At 36.8% G+C, this 25,880-nt stretch overlaps 1 protein-coding gene across 3 annotated transcripts in view; it reads left to right on the top strand.

The window, feature by feature from the left end:
• The window catches only part of CDKL5 (cyclin dependent kinase like 5), a 74,767-nt gene extending 50,094 nt beyond the window's left edge, over positions 1-24,673 (top strand). For 2 of the 3 annotated variants that reach the window (XM_088144876.1, XM_088144877.1), the window contains exons 13-18: positions 378-483; positions 5,337-5,460; positions 9,828-9,924; positions 13,892-14,014; positions 15,135-15,254; positions 17,985-24,673. In XM_088144876.1, coding sequence (XP_088001002.1) covers positions 378-483; positions 5,337-5,460; positions 9,828-9,924; positions 13,892-14,014; positions 15,135-15,254; positions 17,985-18,377 — 963 coding nt within the window. In that variant the 3' untranslated portion in view covers positions 18,378-24,673. The remainder of the gene's footprint in view (positions 1-377; positions 484-5,336; positions 5,461-9,827; positions 9,925-13,891; positions 14,015-15,134; positions 15,255-17,984) is intronic. The other variant, XM_088144878.1, reaches the window with a different exon arrangement.
• Positions 24,674-25,880: the final 1,207 nt, after the last annotated feature.

The following is a 25,880-nucleotide window of genomic DNA, read 5'->3' as shown; positions in this document are numbered from 1 at the left end:
TATACTATTATAATTGAAGTGTTGGACTAGGACTGGAGAGATCCATGTTCAAGCCCTTCCTCAGCCATGGACACTCACTTGGTGACTTTGGTGACTTATATAATTAACATATTATTTATAAAAAATAATTATATTTTTCTTTTTTCATCATGTAAAACTGTCCTTTTAAGTAAAAACTAGATCGTTCTGAACTAGTTTATGATTATAACATGCAGCTTTCATTTTTAATGTGGAATTGATTTTTATTTTAACAAACATAAAATTAAAGAAGGTTTTTACAAAAGCTGTGATCAGATTCAGTCCTGTTTTTTAAAGTATAACAACAAACAGAGAAGTTTCTTTGACCTAATAAATTTATCAATTCTTCTTTTATTTAGGGTGGAACGTATCATGATCAACACCCAGATGACGGAGCATCCACAAAAGAAAATAGACTTCTGTATAATGATTCTGTACCTAGAAGAGTTGGTAGCTTTTACAGAGGTATTCTTTTTTGTTAAATTTGATTCTAATTTAAACCAGTGTCCTAATAAAAGGCAAGTACAGTTTAGGTAGCCAATGGGTATGTCTTCAGACAGTCATTCCTAACAAGTTGGAGGAATCGTCTATCCCTAGAACGCTATGCAAGATAAAGGTGATTTGCTCCTTTTTTGGAAGAGGTTCCTTTTCCTCTTCCACAAATTATGTTTCTGTCCAGGGTAGATATAAAAGAGATTTTAGATTTAGGCATTCTTCTAAACAAATTTTAAATACATTGTTCAGACATTTGTAAACTATGTTCAGCATCGCTTATGCATACAGTCAGGACTAGAAATATTGGAACAAGGATAACTGTTTTGGCATTTGGCCTCTGTATACCACCACATGGAAACTGAAAGGAAACACACCCAGATGGGAGCGACGTCAGGACTTTCAGCTGTAATTCAAGGGATTTGACAAAAGTGGGGCACTAACCATTCAGGAAGTACAGCCAGTGGCATACACACACACCCATCATTGGTGGCTCATAAGTAATGGAACAAACCAACATCATGACAAACATAAGGATTGCCTTTAATACCTGGATGAAAATCCTTTGCAGTCAATGACTGCCTGAAGTCTGGAACCCATGGACATGACCAAATGCTGAATTTCCTCCCTCGAGATGCTTTGCCAGGCCTTTACTGCAGCTGCCTTCAGCTGCTGCTTGTTTGTGGGTCTTTCTGCCTTCAGTCTTGTCTTCAGTAAGTGAAAAGCATGCTCTATTGGGTTGAGATCAGGTGACTGACTTGGCTATTGAAGAGCATCCCACTTTTGCCTTGAGAAACTCTTGGGTAGCTTTTGCTGTAAGTTTTGGGTTATTCTCCATCTGCAATATGAAGCGGTGTCCTATTAGTTTGGCAGCATTTGGCTGAATCTGAGCAGAAAGTATAGCCCTGTACACTTCAGAATTCATCCTGCTGCTTTTATCAGCAGTCAGGTCATCAATAAACACCAGTGACCCAGTTCCATTGGCAGCCATACATGCCCATGCCATAACACTGCTCCCACCATGTTTGACAGATGACGTGGTATGCTTTGGATCATGAGCTGTTCCTTTCCTTCTCCATACTTTTCTCTTCCCATCATTCTGGCGCAAGTTAATCTTGGTTTCATCAGTCCAAAGAATCTTATTCCAGAACTGGGCAGGCTTTTTTAGGTGTATGCTGGCAAAGTCTAATCTGGCCCTTCTGTTTTTGAGTGTTACTAGTGGTTTGCACCTTGTTGTGAAGCCTCTGTATTTGCATTCATAAAGCTGTCTCTTGACTGTAGATGTTGACAATGACATGCCTACCTCCTCAAGAGCGTTCTTGACCTGGCTAGATGTTGTAAAAGGGTTCCTCTACCGTGAGCAGAATTCTGCAGTCATCCACTTTAGTTGTCTTCCATGGTCTTCCAGGCCTTTTGCTGTGGCTGAGCTTGCCAGTTAATTGCTTCTTTTTCAGGATGTTCCAAACTGTTGTATTGGCCACCCCAGTGTTCTTGCTATCTCTCTGATGGGTTTATTTTGTTTTCTCAGCCTAATGATGGCCTCCTTCACTTGCATGGACACCTCTTTGGACCTCATGTTGAGAGTTCCAGTGAACAGCTACCAAATGCAAATGTAGCACTCAGGACCACCTCCAGGCCTTTTATCTGCTTGACTGGTCATGGGGTACCCAGGAAACAGGCCACACCTGGCCATGCAGCTGCTTGTCAGCCATTCATTCCATTACTTATGAGCCACCAACGATGGGTGTGTGTGTAATGCCACTGGCTGTACTTCCTGAATGGTTAGTGCCCCACTTTTGTCGAACCCCTTGAAGTTTCCTTTCAGCTTCAATGTGGTGGTGTACAGAGGCCAATGCCAAAACAGTTATCCTTGTTCCAATATTTCTGGTCCTGAGTGTAAGTGTGCTTTTGACTACAGATTTTGTGCTTTTTTTTTTTCATTTATCCTTTGGGGAAATGTAGAAAAAGAATAATGTACCATGTACAATGTAACCATAGAATGTATCATTTAGTAAATGAAGCAAGGTTTCAAGAACAAGTCACAACAAGATGTTAGCTTGCCTAGTTAACCTAGTTTTCACCAAAACTAGTTCTTGATATTCAGGCAAAATAGCAATCTTTTTCAGCAAATTACAGTGGTACCTCTAGTTACGAACGCCCCTACTTATGAATTTTTTGAGATACGACCAGCTCCGGCCCCAGAAATTTACCTCGACTTGCGAACTCGCCTCAACTTACAAACCGGATCCGCGGCCATTTTCCGCCCGTTCCACATGGTCCGCGGCCATTTTTCCGCCCATTCCACATGGTCTGCGGCCGTTTTTCCGCCTTGCCGTGTGGTCCGCGGCCATTTTCCGCCCCTGACACGTGGTCCGTGGCCATTTTTCCGCCCCTGACACGTGGTCCGCGGCCATTTTTCCGCCCTGCTGCGTGGTCCGCAGCCGTTTTTCCGCCCCTGACGTGTAGTCCACGGAGGCTGGAACGGATTAACGGTAATTACATTGAACCTTATGGGAAAATTTGCCTCGTGTTGCGACCAATTCGAGTTGCAACCAGAGTCACGGAACGGATTAAATTCGTAACTCGAGGTTCCACTGTAATAGAAGTTTTGGCTTTCTTAACATGTGGAAGGGCAAGAACATTAGGATATCTGTCTCAGTCATGATGGCTTGAAGGATTGTGTGAACTTTATAAACATTAGAGTTTGTTAGATAGACTGGCCTGCCTATGGCTGAGGTTTAGAATAGTTAAGGCTCAGATTAATTATGTGATTTAGGCCACTGTCTAAGATTTCTAAATTCAACTGATTGCATCATTATTCTTAAGGGTGTGAAATTCTGAATGTAAAAAATTGTAGTGATTCAGTGATTGAAGGTGGAAATGATATAATCAACAAGATAAAGGCTGGGGGATATTGGTATATATTATATTTTCATGTTCAGCCATATGAACTTCTATTATTGAATTCAATTTGGAAATTTATATTACTTTTATGGAATGATATTATAGAAGGACTGAATAGTCAAAATAATTTATTTTCTAGTTTTGCATGTTGGACAAAAGTTTAATCTAATTTAAAAGCCATCTAAGAATTTTCCAGTGCCTGTGGACATGATATTTCAAATCCCTGCTATATATTATAAGGTGATATTGGCTAAAACAGTAAAGCTATGGTCACTAGAATGGAAAGTAAATCTAAATATAGCCAGCATCAGGTTTTACATTATTCAGCAGAAAAATCTGATACACTTGCATTGACCTTCTTGCCTTCTCAGTTGTGATTCTTACTTAGAAGGCAAGTCTAGATGATATAATATACAAACAGACATTGTGTATTACTAATGCTATAGTATTATACATATTTTTATTGCTATTTTTTCACTTTATTTCTACTACTATTCGTATGGACGCTTTCTGGCTTTTTCAGTTTATGGATCTAAGAAGCTTATTGTTGGCAAAGAGCTGGTATTAAACATTAGATACTTCTGCACTAAGCAGCAGGTAGAAATAGAGATGTAAAATTTTCAGAAATCTTGAAGCTCCTGGAGGAAAAGAATTGGGGGGGGGGGAATGGAAGTTGTGGGAAATATTTGAAATAGCTGTAATATCCATTTTTATACTAGTGTTTACTCATGTAAGTTCATTTTGCTATTTTAAGAACATACAGTGCAACATGTATAACTAGGTTTACCCATATAATTATCATGTTTGGTATATTTATTAAATATTAAAACATAATTTTATCAATATTTTAGTTTACTAATTGAATTTACTTTAAATGTTTAATGTTTGTTACAAATGGAAGTGTAAAGTATAAACAAATGGAACTCTGAGAGACATAGGAACTGATCAATTTTGTCAGATTGACAAACTGGAAAATACAACGTTGAAGGTAGATGGAACTAACAGTGTAATAATAAAACAGTTACGAATTTTGAGGCCTAGTCAAAAGCAGATCTAGTGATACCTAAAATAAAGTCATACTCAATAGATATCACTTTAAAGGAGTAAATGATAGCAATATAAACATTTTGTCTTATTCTAAAATTATTCAGAATAATGACATATTTGACATTATTCTAAACGTTTTTTTAATCCTGGCCAAAATTTTTAATTTTTCCATTTTGATGGAGAGGGGAGCTTCAGATAAAGAAACTGGGGGAAAAAAATCTTCAAGGTAGAAAAGAATATTAGACTTCAGTGTGTGAGGAAACACATTGTTCTGTATTTGGAGAAACTCTGGCTTTATAGGCGTTTTAAAAAAATTAAAAAGTGGTGGATGGCTGCATCCATTTCCTTTATCTGGAAATATTTTCACAGGGTAAAGCAGTGGTGACCAATTTCCTAGAAAACATCCTTGGGATCTAAGAGGGAGGCAGGATTAAATAGCAAGAGTTCAAACCATCAGATATGAGTAAGATTAAAATAAATGGTTCTCAGTTCTAGTTAAAGCAGATTCAGCAATCAGACCATTTTCATTGGCAGCCTTATATATAATGTATTATATATGGATTGAAATGAAAAGTTTTCGGAGCATGGATTGCTGTAACCAAGATATCTTCCTCCAAATTAAGCCATAACTAAGATATCAGCTTAATATACTAAGAACTCCTCTACTACACTTTCTCTTAGACATTTGTTCTTTTCTCAATGCTGATAGAATATCATTCATAACCTAACACTGAAATAAAAAGAAACAGTTTTCAGTATCACGTGTTGCGTAAACTGTATTATCTTCTGCCATAAATACAGTACCACTTCATTGGGTTATGAAAAAGAGATAATTTGAGGATGGATACAGAGTAACCTTATATTTCTTCTTGCAGTCCCATCTCCACGTCCAGAAGGAACATTTCTAGACAATAGTGCCTCAAACAGAATACCTGCATTGCCTGCAGAAAGCAGTGGTGTAACAAGCCATTCAAAGAGACAAACTGCTTTTGATCCCTGGTAAGTAAGTTTCTTTATGAAAGATAAACCACAGTTACTTTATATAGAAATAGAAAAGATAATATGCTCAATTAACATTTCCTAATTTCTTCAATGATTAATTCATCCAATAGTCACACTGAAAACCTGAGCTGGCACCAGAACCTACCAAGAGGCTTTAATAGATTCTGGCATAACTGACAGTTTTATTGAGTTTCCTGTTCCATGCAAATGAGCTGTACCATTTAACCTGTCTACCTTCCAAACTTAATTGAAATAATTGATGGCCAGTTTGTATGTTCAGAACACACAGAAACACTGCATCTGCACATCAGCAAATATCCAAATTTACCAGCCCTCCACCTTGCATTTTCTAATGATCCTTTGGATTGGCTTCAGGCTTACAATCTATACATTCATTGGGACTATGATGATATCATCATTTATTCTCCTTTTCTGTGACACAAGAGTCATAGAAGACTCATTTCCACTTCACAGGAGGGATATGCTCCAGTCCTGTGCTTTTGATCTGTGCATACATGTTTAAGAAAGGAGGCATCCAGACCTTGTCTCTGTGATTGTATAATCAACCTTATCTCAGGAGCTGGAAGATTTTTGATAGTCTGATACATGTATTCAAGGTGCTGGTTATCACCTTTAAAGCCTTAATAGCATGGGGCCAGGTTATCTGCGGGACCAGCTCTCTTCCATCTGCCAATTCCACTAGTTCAGATAGAGTGGGCACACTCCAGGTTCCTTCCCTCAAATATTGCCATCTAGTGGGACCTAGGAAGCATGCCTTTTCCATAGCAGCCCCTGCCTAGTAGAATACCTTGATATTCAGAAGTCCCCCACCCTCTTAACCCTCCAGAAAGCTATTAAGAACTGGCTTTTCCCCCAGGCACTGGGATATAAGGTTAAAGCCCAGGGAATTGTATTGTTGGATGAGTGTACTTTTGGACTGGGCACCTGGTTTTTCCAGTTTCTTGCTGAATGATTTTTATTGCTGTGTTTTTATTATTGTTGTTAGCCTCCCAGAGTTGTGTGTCACAAAATGGGCAGCTAATACATATGAATGAATGAATGAATGAATGAATGAATGAATGAATGAATGAATGAATGAATGCATGCATGCATGCATGCATGCATGCTGCTTATTTACTTTGAGGCTCTTGCTCTCTATTGCAAGCATGTAGCTGCAGTTCTTTAATATCTCTCTGATTATAACTCTACTTCAAGCTAGAGAAGTGTACCTCTGGTATTTTACATTTCAGTTGAAAATTATACATGGATTTTGCTGAAGTACAATCCATTTTTACTTGGATTTGAACCAAAGATGTACAGCAATTTCAGTGTTTTCCCAATTTTTAATACAAATTCATTCCTGACTTTGCTGTTCTGTCCATCCCACTGAACAACGCGACTGAAAAGCAGTGTTCTTTGATCTACTCAAATCTATCCATCGTCCGGATTCTAATTGTGCCTTCATTGTACAGACTGATGCTTCCAACTTTGTCTTGGAAACCATGCTATTGCAATCTCTTCTGCAATTTCCAGGCAGCCCCCTGCCCTCGGCATTCCATTCTTACAAGCTTTGCCCACCAAGTGGAATTATGACATTTTTAACAAAGACCTTTTTATTATTAAGGATGCTTTCCAGGGCTAGCATTATCTTCTGGAAGGCATACAGTAGATCTTAAGAATCTGGAATATCTTCAGACTGCTTATAAGCTTACTCATCATAATGTCAGGTCAGCACTTTTTTTTTTTAATTTTAATATCATATTTCTTACATCCTAAGCACACAAGGCAAGGGTTTTAAAGATCCTGCTTTGTTTTTTTCTGGAATAGCATTAAAGATACCTTCCTGAGATCTTGCCAGTTCTTGCTTTCTTGGTTTGCCAGCTACATGGGGCTTGACACAGGAATAAATTCTTTTTTTCTTGGGGGAGGAGATTTTGCAATTCTGGCATGATAGCCAACCAGCTTGGCATTTGAGAAATTTAACAATCCCTTTGACTTCTAATGGCTATAAATCAGAGCACATGTCAAGTAGTATGACTCATTAAATCATATCTATCACTGTGAGCAGCCTCAAAATAGCAAGCCCGCTGATTTTCTGCAGCTCCTCTCTACCACAAAGGAGTCTTGTGACAGTTTCCTTGGACTTTCTAATTTATCTCTTATCAAAAGTCTCACTGTTATTTTAGTCATTGTTGTTCTGCTCTCTAATGTGGCACTCTTCATTCTCTGTTGTGGCTTTTCCTCCACTCCTGAGATGACCTGTTTTCTCATTCAACAGATTTTCTGGACCTACAGACTTCCCAGTCACCTGATCCACAGCAAATAGCCACAGTTCATGGCATGTTTATTATGTGTATTATTTAAATGATTGGTTGTTAAGTTTCATCTCTCTTCAGCTCATCATACACAGTGGGATAGGAAAATAGAAAATAATGCATCTTGAAGCAGTACCTTCACTATTACATTAACTTATAGCAAGACAACTTGCTGGAACTTGTATCTCTTATGAAATTGGCTTATAAAAACTCTGTTCACACCACTACCCAGCTGTCTTCATTTGAGACGCCTATGAGACCCTTTCATTTTTCTAACCACCTCCTGATTATTTAAGGAGCCTGAAGCAACTCAACACAAATTCCAAGAACAGCTGCAAGCCTCCTACAAATGGTCTGTTGATTTGTTGGGCCATTCCCTATTTTTCCACAAATTCTACTCTGTGAATTTTTGCTTGCTGCTTTCTATGAAAATGAAGATATACCCAGTTTTCCATTGTTCCCTGTTGGTACAGGAACTCCTTGCTGCTGCTACCCTCTCCCATCTCAGTGGGCGGGAAAGAGCAGTTTGAAGTGGAGCGCATTCTGGATTCCCCACACAAAGTTGGAGGTGGGAGTGCAGCAGGAATATTTAAAACTTGGAAAGGCTACCCAGATGCCAATAATTTTGGGGAGGCTATGCTCAGTGTGCAGACGCCCCACCTCCATTCCATTTGCATTTGCAGAACTCTCATAAATTCAAACCACCTGCCTGGGCCCTACCAAAAGGCTTCTGCAGTCATCAGCAATTTTGAGTCTGCCATTTGGCAGCTGGAGAGGGAAGTGTGGGGACAGACTCTTTCTCTTTCAGACTCTTGGTCTTGAGATGGTTCGTTGCAAGAGGAAAAGAGTGAAATATTTCTGAAGTATGTCTTTGGCACCAGTTGAAGCCTTGAGGAATGGAGATTGAAAGGGAGAGAGTAGGTCACCTCCCATTCCAGGATCTGTGAATCAGGGTGAGAGGGTTGGTTCCTGATCCTTCCAACAATCAAAGGGGCATAAATAGAAATGGAGAGCAGGATGGAGTGGAGATATGTTGAAAGTTACCAGAAAGGGAATGCTGAAAATGTCCATAAGGTAATTGTTGCCTAAAAGGAAGTATAAATCAAAGTGCCCATAACTCTTGAAAGAGCAGGAGGAAAAGCAGCAACAATCAGCCCAAGTGGGTATAAGATGGGGGCAGTAGCTTTAACTGTCAAAAGTAGCTTCATTCTCATGTTACAATAAAAGATTGGTTGCTATCGATGCCAGTCAAGTTCAAGCCGGCTGAGCAGAGCTTGACAATGAGGGTATTCATTTACTTTTATTTTATTTTCTTTACTCTTATATCCAGCCTCTGATTTCTTTTGCTTTCTACTATCTACTCTTTTCTGCAGTTGGCGTAAAGGAATATATGATAGCTGTGTATATTAGAAAGAAGAGAGCAGTATATTGGCAATATACTGTATATTACAGTAAATATTAAGATTTAGTTTGTTCCTCTAAACAGAGAGGATACTTTTCAGAGACAGGGCAGGTTTATTTTTTCCTTTATAACTTTTGCACCATCCCTCTCCTGAGTCGTCTTAACATTGTGAATGGACTGAAAACTGGCTTTCTTCGTCAAGTATATTTTGCTGTTACAACTAAATCAAATAAAGTGTGATTGTTCTAGAAACCATAATATGTCTCCAAAACAAAATTGGAAAGCCAGTTCTGCATGAAATACTTCCAAATTCAAGCTATTGATTCTAATGCAAATATAGCTTTTCTCAGTTCAGACATCATGCAGATTATACAAAGCCTGGAGTCTTGATCAATGCAAATGTCATCAATCAGAACTGGTACCTAGAATTCATTGCAAAAACTCTCAGCAAATGTATTGTTGAGAGTTACCAGTACCAAACATAGGATTATGGCAAGTCCCCAATGTAATATCCCACTGCTGATTGGGATGAAATTTTTCGTGTATATTCTTTTTAAAGTGTTACTTTTCTGTAAGATTGTATACTGTGTAATGCATTATACTAAAGTTGACTTTATGTATGTGTGTTTTTTCTTCTCTACATTAAGGAAAAGTCCTGAAAATGCTCATTCTGAACAACTAAAGGAAAAAGAAAAACAAAGTTTTTTCAGGGCAATAAAGAAGAAAAAGAAGAAATCTCAGTCAGTAAGTAGCTCATGTTTTCTATAACGTTTTGCTTAACTATTTTAGTCTTCCACAGGGAAGAACAACTTGGTTATTGAGATATTTTGAACTACAACTATCAGATTTAGCAAGTATATAGAATTTGAAGATTATTGTGAAATTTCTGGACAGTCCTACTTGCCTAGACCCTAAAATGAGAAATGCTTTTCTGTGACCTCCCATGAATAAAATTAAATAATAAATAAATAATTAAGCTGTTGTTGTCAGCTGATTTTCTTGATAGATGGCTAGGCCCTGGGTCTAGCCATCTCAGATCTTGTGGGGTCTGATCCTTGCTGACTTTCCCAAGCAAAGAGGAAGTAAGTTCTGGCAATTCTGCAGCATCGCATGTGCAGCCTTGTTTCAGTTTCTGTGAATCCTTTTTGAAGGGTGATATCCAAAATCTGTGAAGTTAGTGTCATTTTTTGTAAACTAATGGAAAACAGTGCCAAAAGTTTTTGGGTGGAGGGAATGGGGCTGGTGGCTGTGCCAAATCCTTTGTGGCCCTAGAGAAAGTATTTGCCCCCCTTTTCCCCATTTCCCCTCTCTGTATAGTATACCCATTGCTGTCATTTGTTAGTAATAATTTCAACATTTGCTAAAGCCCACACAAGAATTCTACTGCTCTTTAAGTTTCAGAAGGTCCTTAGTCCTTGCCCAATAGCTGTCTGTATAGGCCTGCTGGTTCTCAGCTCCATCAAGAAAAAGTTGTATTTCCAAGAGAAGCAGATTCCTGGGGCATGGGACAGGGATTGATTGATTGATTATGTGCCATTGAGTCATTTTCTATTCCTAGCAACCACATAGATAAATTTTCTCCATGATGGGACAGGGAAGGCCAAGCTAATGTCCTCATCTTGCAGACTGTTCCCCAAATATGTGTCTCACAGTTTTAGAATTTCTGATATAAAGGGCTTACGTTAGCCTGTGAAATGTTTGACTATTCATTTTAAACAAATCAGTTCAATTTTAGTTACTTATAAAACTCCATAAATCACAAGAGTCTGGTAGCACTTTTTAAGACTAAGATGTAAGCTTTCATGAACTGCAGCTCACTTCATCAGAAACATGGATTGGGTTAACTGATGTAGGATTTAAATATATTGGTATGAGATGGGAAGTTAAAGGGAGAGGAAACTACTTTTATTGTCGTAAAGAACTTAAGAAACAAAATCTTATGCTATAGTCATGAGTAAAATTCTGAAAAATGTTAAGGTTCTAAATGAATTTAATAGTAAGTACTATAGCCTTGAAACAAGGTTACTATTTTTCCTTGAAAGTTGGTTTGCTGCTGTTATTTGTATCTGTCCTTTTAGGATAACAATGCTGTCAAAGAAGCATATAAGCAATTTCAACAGTGGTAAAAAAAGCAAAACCCAAACAGTAAATATTACAGTGGGGCAAAAAAGTATTTAGTCAGCCACCAATTGTGCAAGTTCTCCCACTTAAAAAGATGAGAGAGGCCTGTAATTTTCATCATAGATATACCTCAACTATGAGAGACAAAATGGGGGAAAAAATCCAGAAAATCACATTGTCTGATTTTTAAAGAATTTATTTGCAAATCATGGTGGAAAATAAGTATTTGGTCACCTACAAACAACCAAGATGTCTGGCTCTCACAGACCTGTAACTACTTCCTTAAGAGGCTCCTCTGTCCTCCACTCGTTACCTGTAGTAATGGCACCTGTTTGACCTTGTTATCAGTATAAAAGACACCTGTCCACAACCTCAAACATTCACACTCCAAACTCCACTATGGCCAAGATCAAAGCACTGTCGAAGGACACCAGAAACAAAATTGTAGACCTGCACCAGGCTGGGAAGATTGAATCTGCAATAGGCAAGCAGCTTGGTGTGAAGAAATCAACTATGGGAGCAATAATTAGAAAATGGAAGACATACAAGACCACTGATAATCTCCCTCGATCTGGGGCTCCACGCAAAATCTCACCCCGTGGGGTCAAAATGATCACAAGAACGGTGAGCAAAAATCCCAGAACCACACGGGGGGACCTAGTGAATGACCTGCAGAAAGCTGGGACCAAAGAAACAGAGGCTACCATCAGTAACACACTATGCTGCCAGGGACTCAAATCCTGCAGTGCCAGATGTGTCCCCCTGCTTAAGCCAGTACATGTCCGGGCCCGTCTGAAGTTTGCTAGAGAGCATTTGGATGATCCAGAAGAGGATTGGGAGACTGTCATATGGTCAGATGAAACCAAAGTAGAACGTTTTGGTCTAAACTCAACTTGTCGTGTTTGGAGGAGAGAGAATGCTGAGTTGCATCCAAAGAACACCATACCTACTGTGAAGCATGGGGGTGGAAACATCATGCTTTGGGGCTGTTTTCTGCAAAGGGACCAGGACGACGTAAAGGAAAGAATGAATGGGGCCATGTATCGTGAGATTTTGAGTGAACACCTCCTTCCATCAGCAAGGGCATTGAAGATGAAACGTGGCTGGGTCTTTCAGCATGACAATGATCCCAAACACACCGCCCGGGCAACAAAGGAGTGGCTTCGTAAGAAGCATTTCAAGGTCCTGGAGTGACCTAGCCAGTCTCCAGATCTCAACCCCATGGAAAACCTTTGGAGGGAGTTGAAAGTCCGTGTTGCCCAGCGGCAGCCCCAAAACATCACTGCTCTAGAGGAGATCTGCATGGAGGAATGGGCCAAAATACCAGCAACAGTGTGTGAACACCTTGTGAAGACTTACAGAAAATGTTTGACCTCTGTCATTGCCAACAAAGGATATATAACAAAGTATTGAGATGAACTTTTGATATTGACCAAATACTTATTTTCCACCATGATTTGCAAATAAATTCTTTAAAAATCAGACAATGTGATTTTCTGGATTTTCCCCCCCATTTTGTCTCTCATAGTTGAGGTATACCTATGATGAAAATTACAGGCCTCTCTCATCTTTTTAAGTGGGAGAACTTGCACAATTGGTGGCTGACTAAATACTTTTTTGCCCCACTGTATTTAAAAATGAAAACATGTCTATGATCTTTCCACCAGCTTAGTTCATGTTAATGTCCCTTCCTCCTTCTCTCTTCCTCTTTTCACAAACCCTGTCAAGATGCACATGTAGGGGATAGGAAAGAATTGTGATTGTGAGATGGGTGCCTATATAAGTTTCTATAATAAATCAATAATAAACAAGTACTAAGTAGAAGAGCCATTTTTATCTATTCTGTTTAAATTTATTGACCTACAATGAAGACTTGGAAGTTAGAGATGGAGTACATCTAAGTTTCTTATTGTCAGCAGATAAATATTTTGAGGATTCTTCTTCTTCCTAAATATTTTTAGTTACTACACACATTTTTCCCCAAATTCTTTATGTGTTAATTTGGAAGTAAGACCCATCTGTACAATAAGGCTTATTCCTTAATTAGCATTGTTAGAAATATAGCTTTAGGTTTGCATTGAGAGAGAGTGGTTTTTATGAAGCTAGATAATTTTAAAAATCATATAAAAAGCTAATATTTTGCATGAATGTGTTTTTTTCTCAGTCGCTGCATATCAGCCTTTAACAGAAATTATACAAACCCCTGTGTTGTCAAAGTGAATTGATACATATACACTTAACTGCCTCTTCTTTATGATTGCTGGTAATATTTTGATAACAACCATAGTCACAGTTCATATGCAAAACTTAAAGCACAGAAAGTAATTGATTCTAAACTTACTAAATGCATGCATTTGATAGGCACAGTCTTAAAATGTATTGCATAGGCAGTTAAACTTAAATTATTTCTTCCACAGGCTTTTTCTCATTCAGCAGAGCAATTAGTCTTATCTTGATATAATTATAAAAAGTTAGATTAAACATCTGTGATCATTGAAGCATTCATATATAATTCAGCAGATAAGAGGCATGGGTAGCTCTCCTGAATTAGAATTATTTGTGCAATTAGTTTTTGTATCTTATATTGCAGACAGAATCTACCAAGATGGAGAACCCAAGCATCAAGAAATCTCTCTTTCCTCTTTTTATTTCAAAGAATCATTTAAAGCATAGCTCTTCTTTGAAAAAGAATCCTGTAGTCACTCTACCTATGGTATTAACTTTTAAAAATGGTAGCACTGAAAAAACTGCTACAGTACATCTATTTTACTTACCACTATAGCATGTGTATATATATATATAGATATATATATTATTTTTTTCTCATGGGTTCATAGTCTCCACACAAATTAAGCTTCTTGAGCCAATTCCACAAATTAAGAGAACCTAGGTTTTTTGTTTTTTTCTTTCAGAATTTCAAAGAAATGCAGCATTATTAATAATATTATCATCATCAGGGTTAGGAATAAATGTCTAGTAAAACATAAAAGCTTCTTTTGGAATCAGGCATACAGTGAATTATTCTTTCAACTGGAATATTTTTATTTATATAGCTTACTGTTTGCTTTCTTTTACATAAATAAAAGGAACACATGATGTAGTAGCCATGTTTAATTTTATCTAATATAGAACACTTTGGAGAGCCTTTATTTTCTCTATATGCGATCAACTATCCTATTGCTTTTTGTTGGCAAAATAAAAGCTAATCCCCCTACATTTAATGGATTAACAATTTTTAAATCCTAAATTTTATTTGCTGAGAAAGGAGTCTTAGCCAACAATCTCCTACCTCCCTGTTAGAGGGCAAAACCGTTCAGAAGATATATTCAGCCAAAATTTTTCTCTGCAGCTGGCATGTTGCATTACTTAGCAATTTCTCTGATTAGAAGACATATGTTTTTAAGCTAAAGCTTATTTCTTTGATGGGAAAAATACTCTTCCTTGTAAATGTATTACAAAACTAATTGATGACTCTGATCTTTCTTCCTTAGCAAAAAACATAGTTTTTGTGGAAATGGCTCATGATCTTAAAAGCAGTATGGAATGTCATGGAAATGAGTATGAAACAGAGCAATGCACTTACTTAACTGCTCTCCCTCTCTCTTTTTCAGTATTTGACTAACAGCATGTGAATGCCTTAAGGGTGGAGGTTATAAAAATATGCATGGCATCTACAAATATAATGATTAATACAGAGATCTTAAAAGGGCATAGCAATAATGGGTTCACTTGCATTGCTTTGATCTGAGAAGCAGGGATAAGTGGGAAATGGGGCTTAACTTAGAATATTTGTTCCCAGGAATTGATGAGCACAATATCGTTCCATGTTACAGATGCCTGGAAGCGACAGTCAGGATCTTTTGGCAATACAAAAAGCTATTCACTCATCTAACCACCCAGCCAGCAGGCAGAAGGATTGGCATTCTGAAAAGATGACAGAAATCCAAGGACATGTAAGTTTTAACTATTGCTTCATTTCATTTTAAGTCATTTGGCAGGTGAATAGTTATTCTAAGTTATGATACAGAGTAGCTTTGGACCTTTATTCTTAGGGTCTCAAACTGAAATCATCACAAGTGCTGCATGACAATTAGTTCTTTAAATCAGAGCTACATTAGAGTTTTTTAATACATTGGTATAAAAATCTCTACCAGCAGTTCCCACGGTGTCTTGGTGCTTTGATCAGAATGACAAAAGAAGCCATTGCAGTGTTGTAACTCTAATAGTGTTGAGAGGTATGCAGAAAGAGGGCAGCACCATGACGTTGTTTTTAGACTGGCCCCATCCCCCCCCCCTTGCAGATGTTGCTGGTCTCTAGTGAGTCAAAACTGAAGGAAATGAGCATCATAATATGGTATTTAGGATTATGCAGGTTGCATAAAATGACCTAGAGGGTAACATGAAGCCTGAAGGCTGAGAGTTTGATATCCCTGAAAACTTTTCAGAAAACTGTTTTCTGTAGTGGAATAACAGGTAAACATCATTACTTATTCCCATTTTTCTTGGTTCTTTAGTCTGTTCCTTCCCTAGTAAGAAAAACTTCAGGTATGCAAAACCAGAAAGAGGAAGATAGAATAAAAGGCACAAGAAAAGGCAAAGGAGATACAAATGTTCACTTCAAATACAGGTAGTCCTCAACTTACGAACATTTGTTTAATGACAGTTCAAAGTTACGATGGCATTAAAAAAAGTAACTCATGACTAGTCCTCGCACTTACAACCGTTACAGTGTCCCTGCAGTCACATGATCAAAATTTGGGTGCTTGGCAGCCAGCATGTATTTACGACAGTTGCAGTATTTGTGACCTTCCCAGAGGGCTTCTGACAAGCAAAGTCAGTGGGGGAAGCCTGATTGGCTTAATGACTGGGAAGCTGGATTCGCTTAACGACCATGTGATTCACTTAAAGACCGCAGTGATTCACTTAATGACTGCAGCAAAAAGGATCAAAAAATCGGGCGTGACTCACTTAACAACCACATTGCTTAGTAACGGAAGTTCCAGTCCCAATAGTGGTTATACATCGAGGATGACCTGCAGCCTATAGTGACTAGAACAACCAAACTGAAAACCCAGATTACCATTTTCATTTTTAATGCACTGATGCAACAAGCAAGATATTTTTCTGGAAGCAGCACTTTTACTCTCAGCAATGGTCCTTATCATCTTAACGGAAGTGTATAATTGAATGAACGTTTAGCTGTTTCCTGTGTGGGGTGCTAACAGCAACAGGTTCTACAGAGTAGTATGGCCATCTACCCATTACACACATCAGTGGAGCAGATTGAGTTGCCATTTCCCTTAAGTGTCAATATGAAGTTCATAAATAAGAATTGTCCCTGACTTGTTTCTGAACAGCAATGAAATACTGTTCCAACCATATGCATGTGCCCATATTATTTATTTATTTATTTAAAATATTTGAGTCAAGGTAGCTCACAAGACAAAACAATGTAAGCAATAAAGAGCATTAATAAAAATCAGTGAAGACAGGAAATCTTAGAGTTCTGTACTGGGTGCACTTCTGTTGGTAATTTCATTCTAAAACCAATACAAAAGAGGTATTGTTACTGATATATAGTAATCTGACTGTTCCCAGAGGTGAACAAATGAATGGATTCTTTGTTGGAGATGTTAAAGTTCAGGCAGGTTTGTGGGGCTGAAGGCAAGCCTTCAATTATTTAATCTTAATCCATTTAAGGCTTTAAAGGTTAAAATCAACATTTTAAACTGCAGCAAAATATTCTGGAAACCAGTGTAGCTGGTATAATACAGTTACTACATAAACCAGTAGTTCTTAAACTGGGGATAATTACCCCCAAGGGATAATTTGGGCATATTCTGGGGGTAATGAAGCGATTCGTAATTGCTTGTTTGTGAGTCAAGAGTTTGGGGTTGCAGCTGTCAAGACACTTGTGTAAAACAACAGAGTCTGGTTTCTTTGTGGGAGTAATGACATTATTCAAAACCAGGAAAAGAGGTAATTGGGTGACATAAACCAACTGCCGTACAAGCCATCTGAAATTTCCAAACCAACTCAACTTTAAAGGTATTGATATATAGTGCCTTTTTAGTACAATCTGAGATAGTATATCGGCCAGTGCCAGATTGGTCAACTTCCATCAGCCCAAGGGGCCTACCAGGCTTTCCATGGCAGGCAAGAGGCTCCCTCCCAAAACAGGTGGGACTCAGAGCCTGTTATGAAAGAGTGTTTCAGAAGTTGTAAGTGATGACATGGGTGTATTGAGACTCTGCAAAGCATAAGGCACCCTCTTGGTCCCTTAACAATTCTTTAAACCAAAAAGAAAATTGCTTTCCCCTCCCCACCCAAATGTTGGGCTGCATTTACTGTGTAAGGGCACCACGGGCCTCATGTGACCCACAAGCTACACTTTTTTTTACAGTTTTGCCTATGCTAATATAAATCAGTCTTGTCCATTACTATTTGTCGTTCCTCTAGTTCTCCTAGCTTGCAATCAATCCCAAGAACTCCAATTGTACATGAGCACTTAAAGATTGCTACCCAAATTATTGAATAATTGACAGTTTAGTGTGTAACAACAATATGCAAAATACTTTGTGGCTAATAAAAGTAAAGCAAGTAAGAGGAAGGAGGGTAGGAAGAAGAACAGAGGTGAAAATAAATAACAAGAGTTCCATTATTTTCTGCTTTCTGTCTTTCAGAGCCAGCCTCTAAAATCCTTACGCAAGCTGCTGCATCTCTCCTCCTCTTCCTCAAACCATTCAATTCCTTCTGAGCCCCGATTCCAGCCCTTACCAAATCAGCCAGCTAAAACTTCTTTTTCTGAAGTTCGAATTCATCCTATGAGTCAAGCTTCCACAGCCAGCAGCAGCAACATACGCCAAGAACCCCAATCAAAAGGCAGAGCAGCCCTCCAGATCCCCGGCCAGATGGAGCCAGGCTGGCACGTTTCCCCAGGGAACAGAAGTGCCAGCGAGACATCGTCATACTCGGATCAGATGGCTTCTAAAAGTGGGCAAAATGGGCATACGTATAACCGAACAAACCGATCTCGAATGCCAAATCTGAATGATTTAAAGGAGACAGCTTTGTAATAGTATCCAAGAAAGTGATATTGCAGGGATTTGCCAAGGGACGTGGTGATGGTGGTGATTGGAGTAGCGATTGCGTCCGCAGCTTTACAAAAAGAGTGTGCAATATGGAGTGTGTGTAGCTACTGCCACATCAATAGGGATCATATGGTGAAATGAACTTTATTAATTGCCATTCACTCAATATAATAACAAAAGAGTGTGCAATTCAGGGAGAATGAACTATTTGCCCTTTTCTCTCAGCTTACATTCCAGCTTAGTATGCACATTTGTCTGAAAGCTGTTTGGGCACTTTGGGGAGTTAAAAAAAAATTCTTTAGATGTATGCCCTTTTTAAAAATGTTGCTGCCTAAATTAAAAAAAAATATTTAAGTGGGGTTTATGTGATATATTTGTATCCTTAGTATAGTTTAAAGTTTAGTTTATTTGTTTCTAAAACTTCCATATTTAATAGGATTTGTAATATTATTTATTATCTAATACCGTATTGTTATATCACATTTTATGTTATAACATTATTTCGAGCTGTTTGAAACATTGTGATGCAGTGAAAACAGCTACAGTAGTTTCTATAAAAATTAACATATATTACATCAGGAATATTTTATTATAAATATATATATATGTGTGTGTGTGTGTGTGCGCGCATGTGCGCGTATGTGTGTGTGACTATATATATATTTATATAATAAATAATAATTGTCTTTTTTAAAATATATTCACTTAAAGTATTGTTATGACACTATCTGCCATATTTTTATACATTTGTGATAATAAGTGCAGTATTATACTTACAATAAATGGGAACTGAATGTGTATTGAAGTGTGACTGTAACAATATGATTTTTACTCTCATCCTAGATGCAGTGATATGGGTTATATCCACTGCTGATCTTCTGCTGATGAGAGGTTCATGATCCAATAGAATTTTACAACAAGGAATCAAGTGTGCTAAGTTTCTTCTCCTTGTTGACCTGCATTCCTACCCTTACTCCCTTTTCTGCTGATAAAAGCTTTTAAGAAGTCAAAGAGCCTTCTGTCAGTCGAATAACAACACTGAATACATCCCATTTATAATACCACAAGTAAAACAGTGGTTCTAAGACTTTGCTGTAGACATTTTGATGGGGGCAGTAGTTTAAATATATCAAACTATGAAAGCATAAAGTCATATGAACAATAGTGTTGCTTCCCCTAAATGTATACTTAGCTTTCCCGTTCGTATCGCTGTGAAATAAGCATTTGCATTATGGAGGCAGACGTCTGGAATGCTTGCAGTCTTCCACCCAGGAAAACTGACCCATAGCAAGAAGATAAAGCAGACGCTCTTCCATTTAATACAGGGGGTGAAGACCAAAGAGCCACAGCAAGAGATGCCGGTGGCAAACCAAAATTGGCATGAAGCACTGTAAATCATAGTGTAAGGTTTTAACTTAATATATTCTCTGCACTTTGTTTGAAATAGTACTAACCAGAAAGTAAAATAGAATAATGAAGTGTAAGAGAGACTGTCGCACTTCCATTTTGCTTCTGAGATTTTATAAAAAGATAACATTGATATTTAAGGAGAGAAATTATTTCTGTTGAAATTTAATCCCCCCCCCCATATCACTTATAAGGATAGATCTATGAACATGTACGTCTCACTCACCCAGAGTGTGATATTTTCTAATTTCTTATAAAATCTTAAATGCATTTTTAAAAAGGACTTCTAAATCTAGCTAATATTTATTTGCTTATAAAAAATACTCAGGAAATTATTGGAAATTATTTTTCATTCAGTATGGAGTTGGTATCAGTGAAAAAAGAATGAGGACAATAGTGTCAGAACAATACATTTTAACTCCTCAAATGTATACAATATCTAACAGCATATTGAATCAACTCCAAAAAAAATTAATCTGGACAGAAAATTGTTGGTGATACTTATTAATAATAGATAAGACAGATGAATGGGAAAGATGTAATCTGGTAAATTTATGTAGTAATTTTTTTAAAAAATTGTTATATTTCAAAGTTTTGAACACAGTATTTATTCAGTTACACAAACCAAAATTTTCAGTTGTGATTGTTGGTGTCTAGTTTGCTGTATAGAAAATAGGCATTATAATAATATATAAAATTCATGGGTAATAACTGTGGAAAGCACAGTGGAGAATATGACAGGGTGGTTCAGGCAGTCAATTATGTTTGTTTAATTCATAGGGTGTCTTTTGTGATTTGCTAGATAGTCTCCTCCTGTGTATGTTCCCAATATTTCTGGCTGCATAGCTATATTTTCCAGGAAAAGAATTCTGGACTCAAATAGTGCTGTTTGAATGTGGCAAATAGCTTTTCGGTTGGCTTGTATGTAATTTACAGAGTAATACTTCTTACTTTGCTAGTAATTTGCACAATTTATAAGGCTGCTTATAGCTCTTTTGATTCATAGACGCTCTGACAGAAAACATTGAGTAGCAAATTAGATCCATTAGAGAATTGCTATTTGTATTACTAGATGTTTCAGGTAAGGGTGCCCTTTTTAAGCTTAAACTTGAAAACAAGTAAATTTTATTTTTTGGGTGTTCCATAAAGAAAATAATTCCTTTTAGTAGATGGAAAACTGTATGCATTCAGATCTGTGAATAGAGAGGACATTTCAGAGGTCTTGCACTATATTTAGTTTATGTATCCAAACTTTGTAATATATGTTAAACTTGTAAATATGCAAAGATACCCCCCAAAAACTCCTTATTGGCTAATGGAGATTTCCTAACATTATAAGAAGAGCAAAGCCTATTATGCATTCAGCTGTGATTAAGTGTGAGCTTTTCACTGAGATTACGTAAGTACATTGCTGTTCTCTGTACTTTTATAAGGATAGTGCAGCTAGCTTAGATTAGATACGTTGTTTGTGTTCCGATAGAATTGAAGGAGCAAAAGAGTCTCTTATGGTCGTGTTTATCGATAACTGCGTACTCTTCCCTGGGAGGCTTGTGGTATATTTTCTTTTTCCTAGAAAAAGAAAACAAAATAATCCTTGCACATAATTTATTGAGAGCAGATTTTGAACATTTCAAAAAGCTTAATAATTTTGCAAGAGTACCCTTTTTCCAATGAAACGTACTAAAGCATGGCTGAACAGATTTTTGAAAGTAGAATTCTGCTTTCTGAATCTTGTGTACACTATTGAGAAGTGTTGCATAATATTTCATATATTTTCTAATATAAACAATATTTTTCAGATTATTTTCCATCCCTTAAGCTCATTTTCATTACATTTTGAGCAATTAATAAGTTGGTAAAGGAATTATTTTGTGGGATGGGCATTGTTGCCATTCCCTGAAAAACATTTAGTAGCTTTAACCTGGGTTGAGTTTTACAACCTCAGTCCAGGAGGGTAGATGGTTTTCATGTGTTTGCCACATTTTATATTTAATTTTATATATCACAAGGCTTCCCATTCCAATGTTTCTAAATTCTCAGAGAACACTGAGCTCAGCTTTCCCTCCATTTCCATACAGTAGAAATTTTGGAAGACCAAGGTAAGTTATATCCTCACAGATAGAGAAAAAATTATTTTAATATTTCATATGATTTTTTTTATGAAACTTTTTATTTCACAGACATTCTCTTTTCTCTTTCCCATTTTTCACTGCCACCCCACTCTAAGAAATAGTATTGATAATCCATACTGCTAACTGTTTCCCCATTGCCTTAAAATACATTCAACTTTTATTTTTATGCTGCATGTTTCAACTACAATTGAGACTTCAATGGAATTTTGTTTCAAAAATACCTTAAAATCAAGATAGGAGGAAAAATGTAAAAAAAATGTTCTCTTATTTATAAGCCAATTTAAATCTGGAAATGAAATTGACTTAAGAAAAGTGTGTTTATTTGAAAGTGTTTATCTGAAAGTCATTTAGTATATACGATATGAGTGGTTCTGCGAGAAAAAAAATGATGACACTATGACTTCTGCCTAAACATTCTTGATTGAGAATGTGAAAATGAGGTTTGGGGGGTATTTGTTTATTTGCTGTAAATAATGTTGATTGTGTTTGGTATTAAGAAACTGTTTTCAGGCAGTGAATTTCCTCAAGAGTGTACCGAAGTTCTTTGTGCCAAATTTATACATTATATTTCATTGAGGAAGTCTTCATTGAGGAAGGCTTAGGAAAATGGGATACAGTAATCTTCAAAAAATTTTATTTCCCTTATTTTCACAGTCTTTAAAAGATAAATTAAACTGTGATATTAATCTCTATTCTAGAAGAAAGTGTCTCTATTTAAAAAAAAATCTCCCTCATCTACTTGTCATAAAGCTGGCTTGTATATGAGAATTTGTAGCAAATTGCAACAAAAGCCATTCTTTTATCCTCTGATAACTGATATTCAATACTTTTTAATAAAAATAGTTGTCTCTAAGACAAATGAACTCGATAATGGCTCTTTATTTTCCAGTGCATTTTCTTAATTTCACTGTTAATGACCCTCATGTAAGACTGTATCCTGGCATTCATATAAACTTTTAAAATATTGTATTGCAGAGTTTTTAAAACTCCATAAGCTCATTTATATTAGAGAATGAAAGGCTGGGGATAAGAAGTCTGATGCTAGTTCAGAGTAGTTAACATAAGCAATATTGGAATCCTGTTTTGTTTCTTTTCAAATCAATAGAAAAAGCTTGAAAGCACTCACTTCAAAATAGTCTTGTGAAAGACTGACCAAATCTTTCATAAAGTACACATGAAACTAGCATTTTTTCTACTACTTCTGATAAATGTAAATCAGGTTTATACAGCCAGACATTTTTGTTAGATGACTGTTGCCAAATGTATAACTGAATGGTTTTAGATACTTGCTTTTGCTAGGACAGTGTTAGCAAATAGTCCTTCAACTTCCTTTCTTGATCAGGGTGAATGTCCATTCCTAGACATTAGCACTTTGATGTTTGCTTCATTCTCTTTGTAATCTAAAGGTCCAGTAAAACTAGGTGCTTGCGATAGATACTGAATAGTGCTTCCAATTCACTTTAAACCAGCTCAGCATATGTTTTCATATTCCTTCATTTTACATTTATTTCAGTTGTTATGTTACTTGTTTTTTCTCCATTGAAAATAAATAGGTATCTAGTGTCCCATTCTGAACCAGTCATTGTAAGGTCTGAGCAGAATTTCTTGTTTAAGTTTCCAGCTTTCCTTAAAAAGTAAATCTTTCTAATAAGTTGGTTTTGTATTAAAAATATTTGCAGAATGTAATGCAAAGATGGGTAAGGTTCCCCATCCTTTTCTGAAATTCAGAATACAGGAAACATAACTACTTGTGCAAATACAGTGTCCTGGTAAAGTGATCTAAAAGTACAGAAAGCATGATTTCAGCTTTCTACAATTAGGCATGTTCTAAATGTGTTAGACTACGGCTGATGTGATTCCCAACCACCGTGCCCATTCTGACTGGAAATAATAGAAATGCATTCCATTATACCTACAGAACACCAAACTGAGAAAGGGTGCATTACATTAATGTGTTTTAGTGGAGAAGGCTTTCTAATATTTAATTGCATTAGATACTGGTTCTCAGGTGATTGGAAGTCTCTCACTTTTGCTACCTCAGTGTTGTTTTAGGCAAATTACGGTGATAGTTGCAAAGAATTCACTTAGTACAGTTTGATGACTCAGTTTAAATTCTTTTGGAAATATTAAAACGCCAAATAATTATCCTCAAGAAAAAATAACTTTGGCTCACTATTAATGTATTTGGAAATATAGGACTTAGATTTTCATGTCAAAATATTTGATAAAATGTATTGAATAAAATTGGGGGTATAATTATTTTTGAACACCTTTATAGCTTTATGATAGCATCCAGTTATGAAAGTAGCTTTCCAATTTTATTATGGATAAAATTACGTACTCATTACTTCTTTTTTAGAGAATCTCAGATGCACAAACTGAAAATCAGTCCTGCTTTCTTTTAGTAGAAATATTATGTAAATCACTGCTTTAAAACTAACTTTGCAGATATGTTGAATATTTGGAAAAAAAGTTCATACCATGTTAATAAGCCATCTGTAAATCTTTATGGAACACGCCATATCATATTGTAGTTGCATCATAATGGATTGTTTTCAGGCATGCATTCCATTTTTAATTCCTGTATAATTTTTATTATTTATGTAATAATAAAGGGGGGATGAATTGTTCTGTGTTTAATCTTTACTTATCAGCATGGAGATTATTCATTTTTACTGAGCACAATGTATTTTTGAATGGGCCTGCCAGAATATGTCTTTAATAAAAATGCAGGTTTGCACTAGAAAAGTGAGGTTGTCATCCCTACTGTCCTCAATGCATTCCATGCATCTATTTTCTTTCATTTCTGATCATTTGATCCCTTCTTTTCTGATTTGAGGCATTTTAATTTAAAGCAATTACATGGTGTAGACGAACTTCCTAAAAATAGCCTGAAATTACTTGAGTTCAGATAATAGGAGTTATTGTTTCCTGTCCACTGTCAATAGACAGAGGACATTCTTGGGGAGTGTAAGCAGCATGCTGTTATTGTTTTTACATCTTCATACGTGTTAAATTTAAGCCAATGTATGAAGTCAAGGACTGAAGAGATAAGATTCAAATCCACTTTCAACCATGGAAGCTCACTAGGTGACTTTGGGTCAATTATCTTCTATCAGCTGAACTTATGAGCAAAGGTACTAGAAAAGTTCTTGAACATTTTTTCTGTATTTCATTTTTACTACATCACCTTTATAATGGAATGTTGATTAATTTATTAGAATCTTACCATTGTGCCAAGCAGGGCCAAGAACACAAAATGCACCGATGGATTGTGACATAAGGAAAATCGTGTACTTTTTGCTTGGTGACTTTGGCTTTATCTTCCTTATAGCAAGTCTAGACTTGATTATGAATCTTTGTTGAAAAGTAAAAATAATCTTGCTCCTGCATGACTGACACATACAATGTACAGAGAATGTGGGACTGATTCCTTCTGTTCCTTCTTTATGTCACAACCTCCATATACTGAGTAGGATGTTTGAAAAGGAGCTCTATGAAGCTGAATTCAAAGCATTTTTTCCATACATTACACTCACTGGTTCATAGGGAAAACATCAGGCAGCGGCAATACTGTACTGTTTATGTCAGAAATGGGGATTGAGGCTACACTTGTGCCTAACTAAGTGATGTCAGTTTAGGCTTACAGTGTGGAGGCCTGTATTTGGTGCCATCCATTCAAGATACTAGAAGATACAAGTACTGCTTCCCAATTTGTCCGGCACAGAATAGTTCATATGACTTAAGTTTTGTCCATTTTGGAAATTCTCTACCAAACTTAACTTCCCAGATCAGGGAATTACAAATTACAAAGTGCATCCTGGCTAATCCAATGCTTCACTTGTATTCTAATTTCTCCCTTGAAGGTGAAGTGAGGGGAAGAAGTGTGATTAGGGTGACCTCAATCCCTAGAGTCTATGAACTTCCATTAATCCAGTTTGTATTGCAT

This window comes from Python bivittatus, unplaced genomic scaffold (genome assembly GCF_059951505.1).
Source record: "Python bivittatus isolate LINGU-HERP-01145 unplaced genomic scaffold, Pbiv_v1 ctg000350_np1212, whole genome shotgun sequence".
NCBI lineage: Eukaryota > Metazoa > Chordata > Lepidosauria > Squamata > Pythonidae > Python > Python bivittatus.
This window is presented reverse-complemented; position numbering and strand designations above follow the sequence as displayed.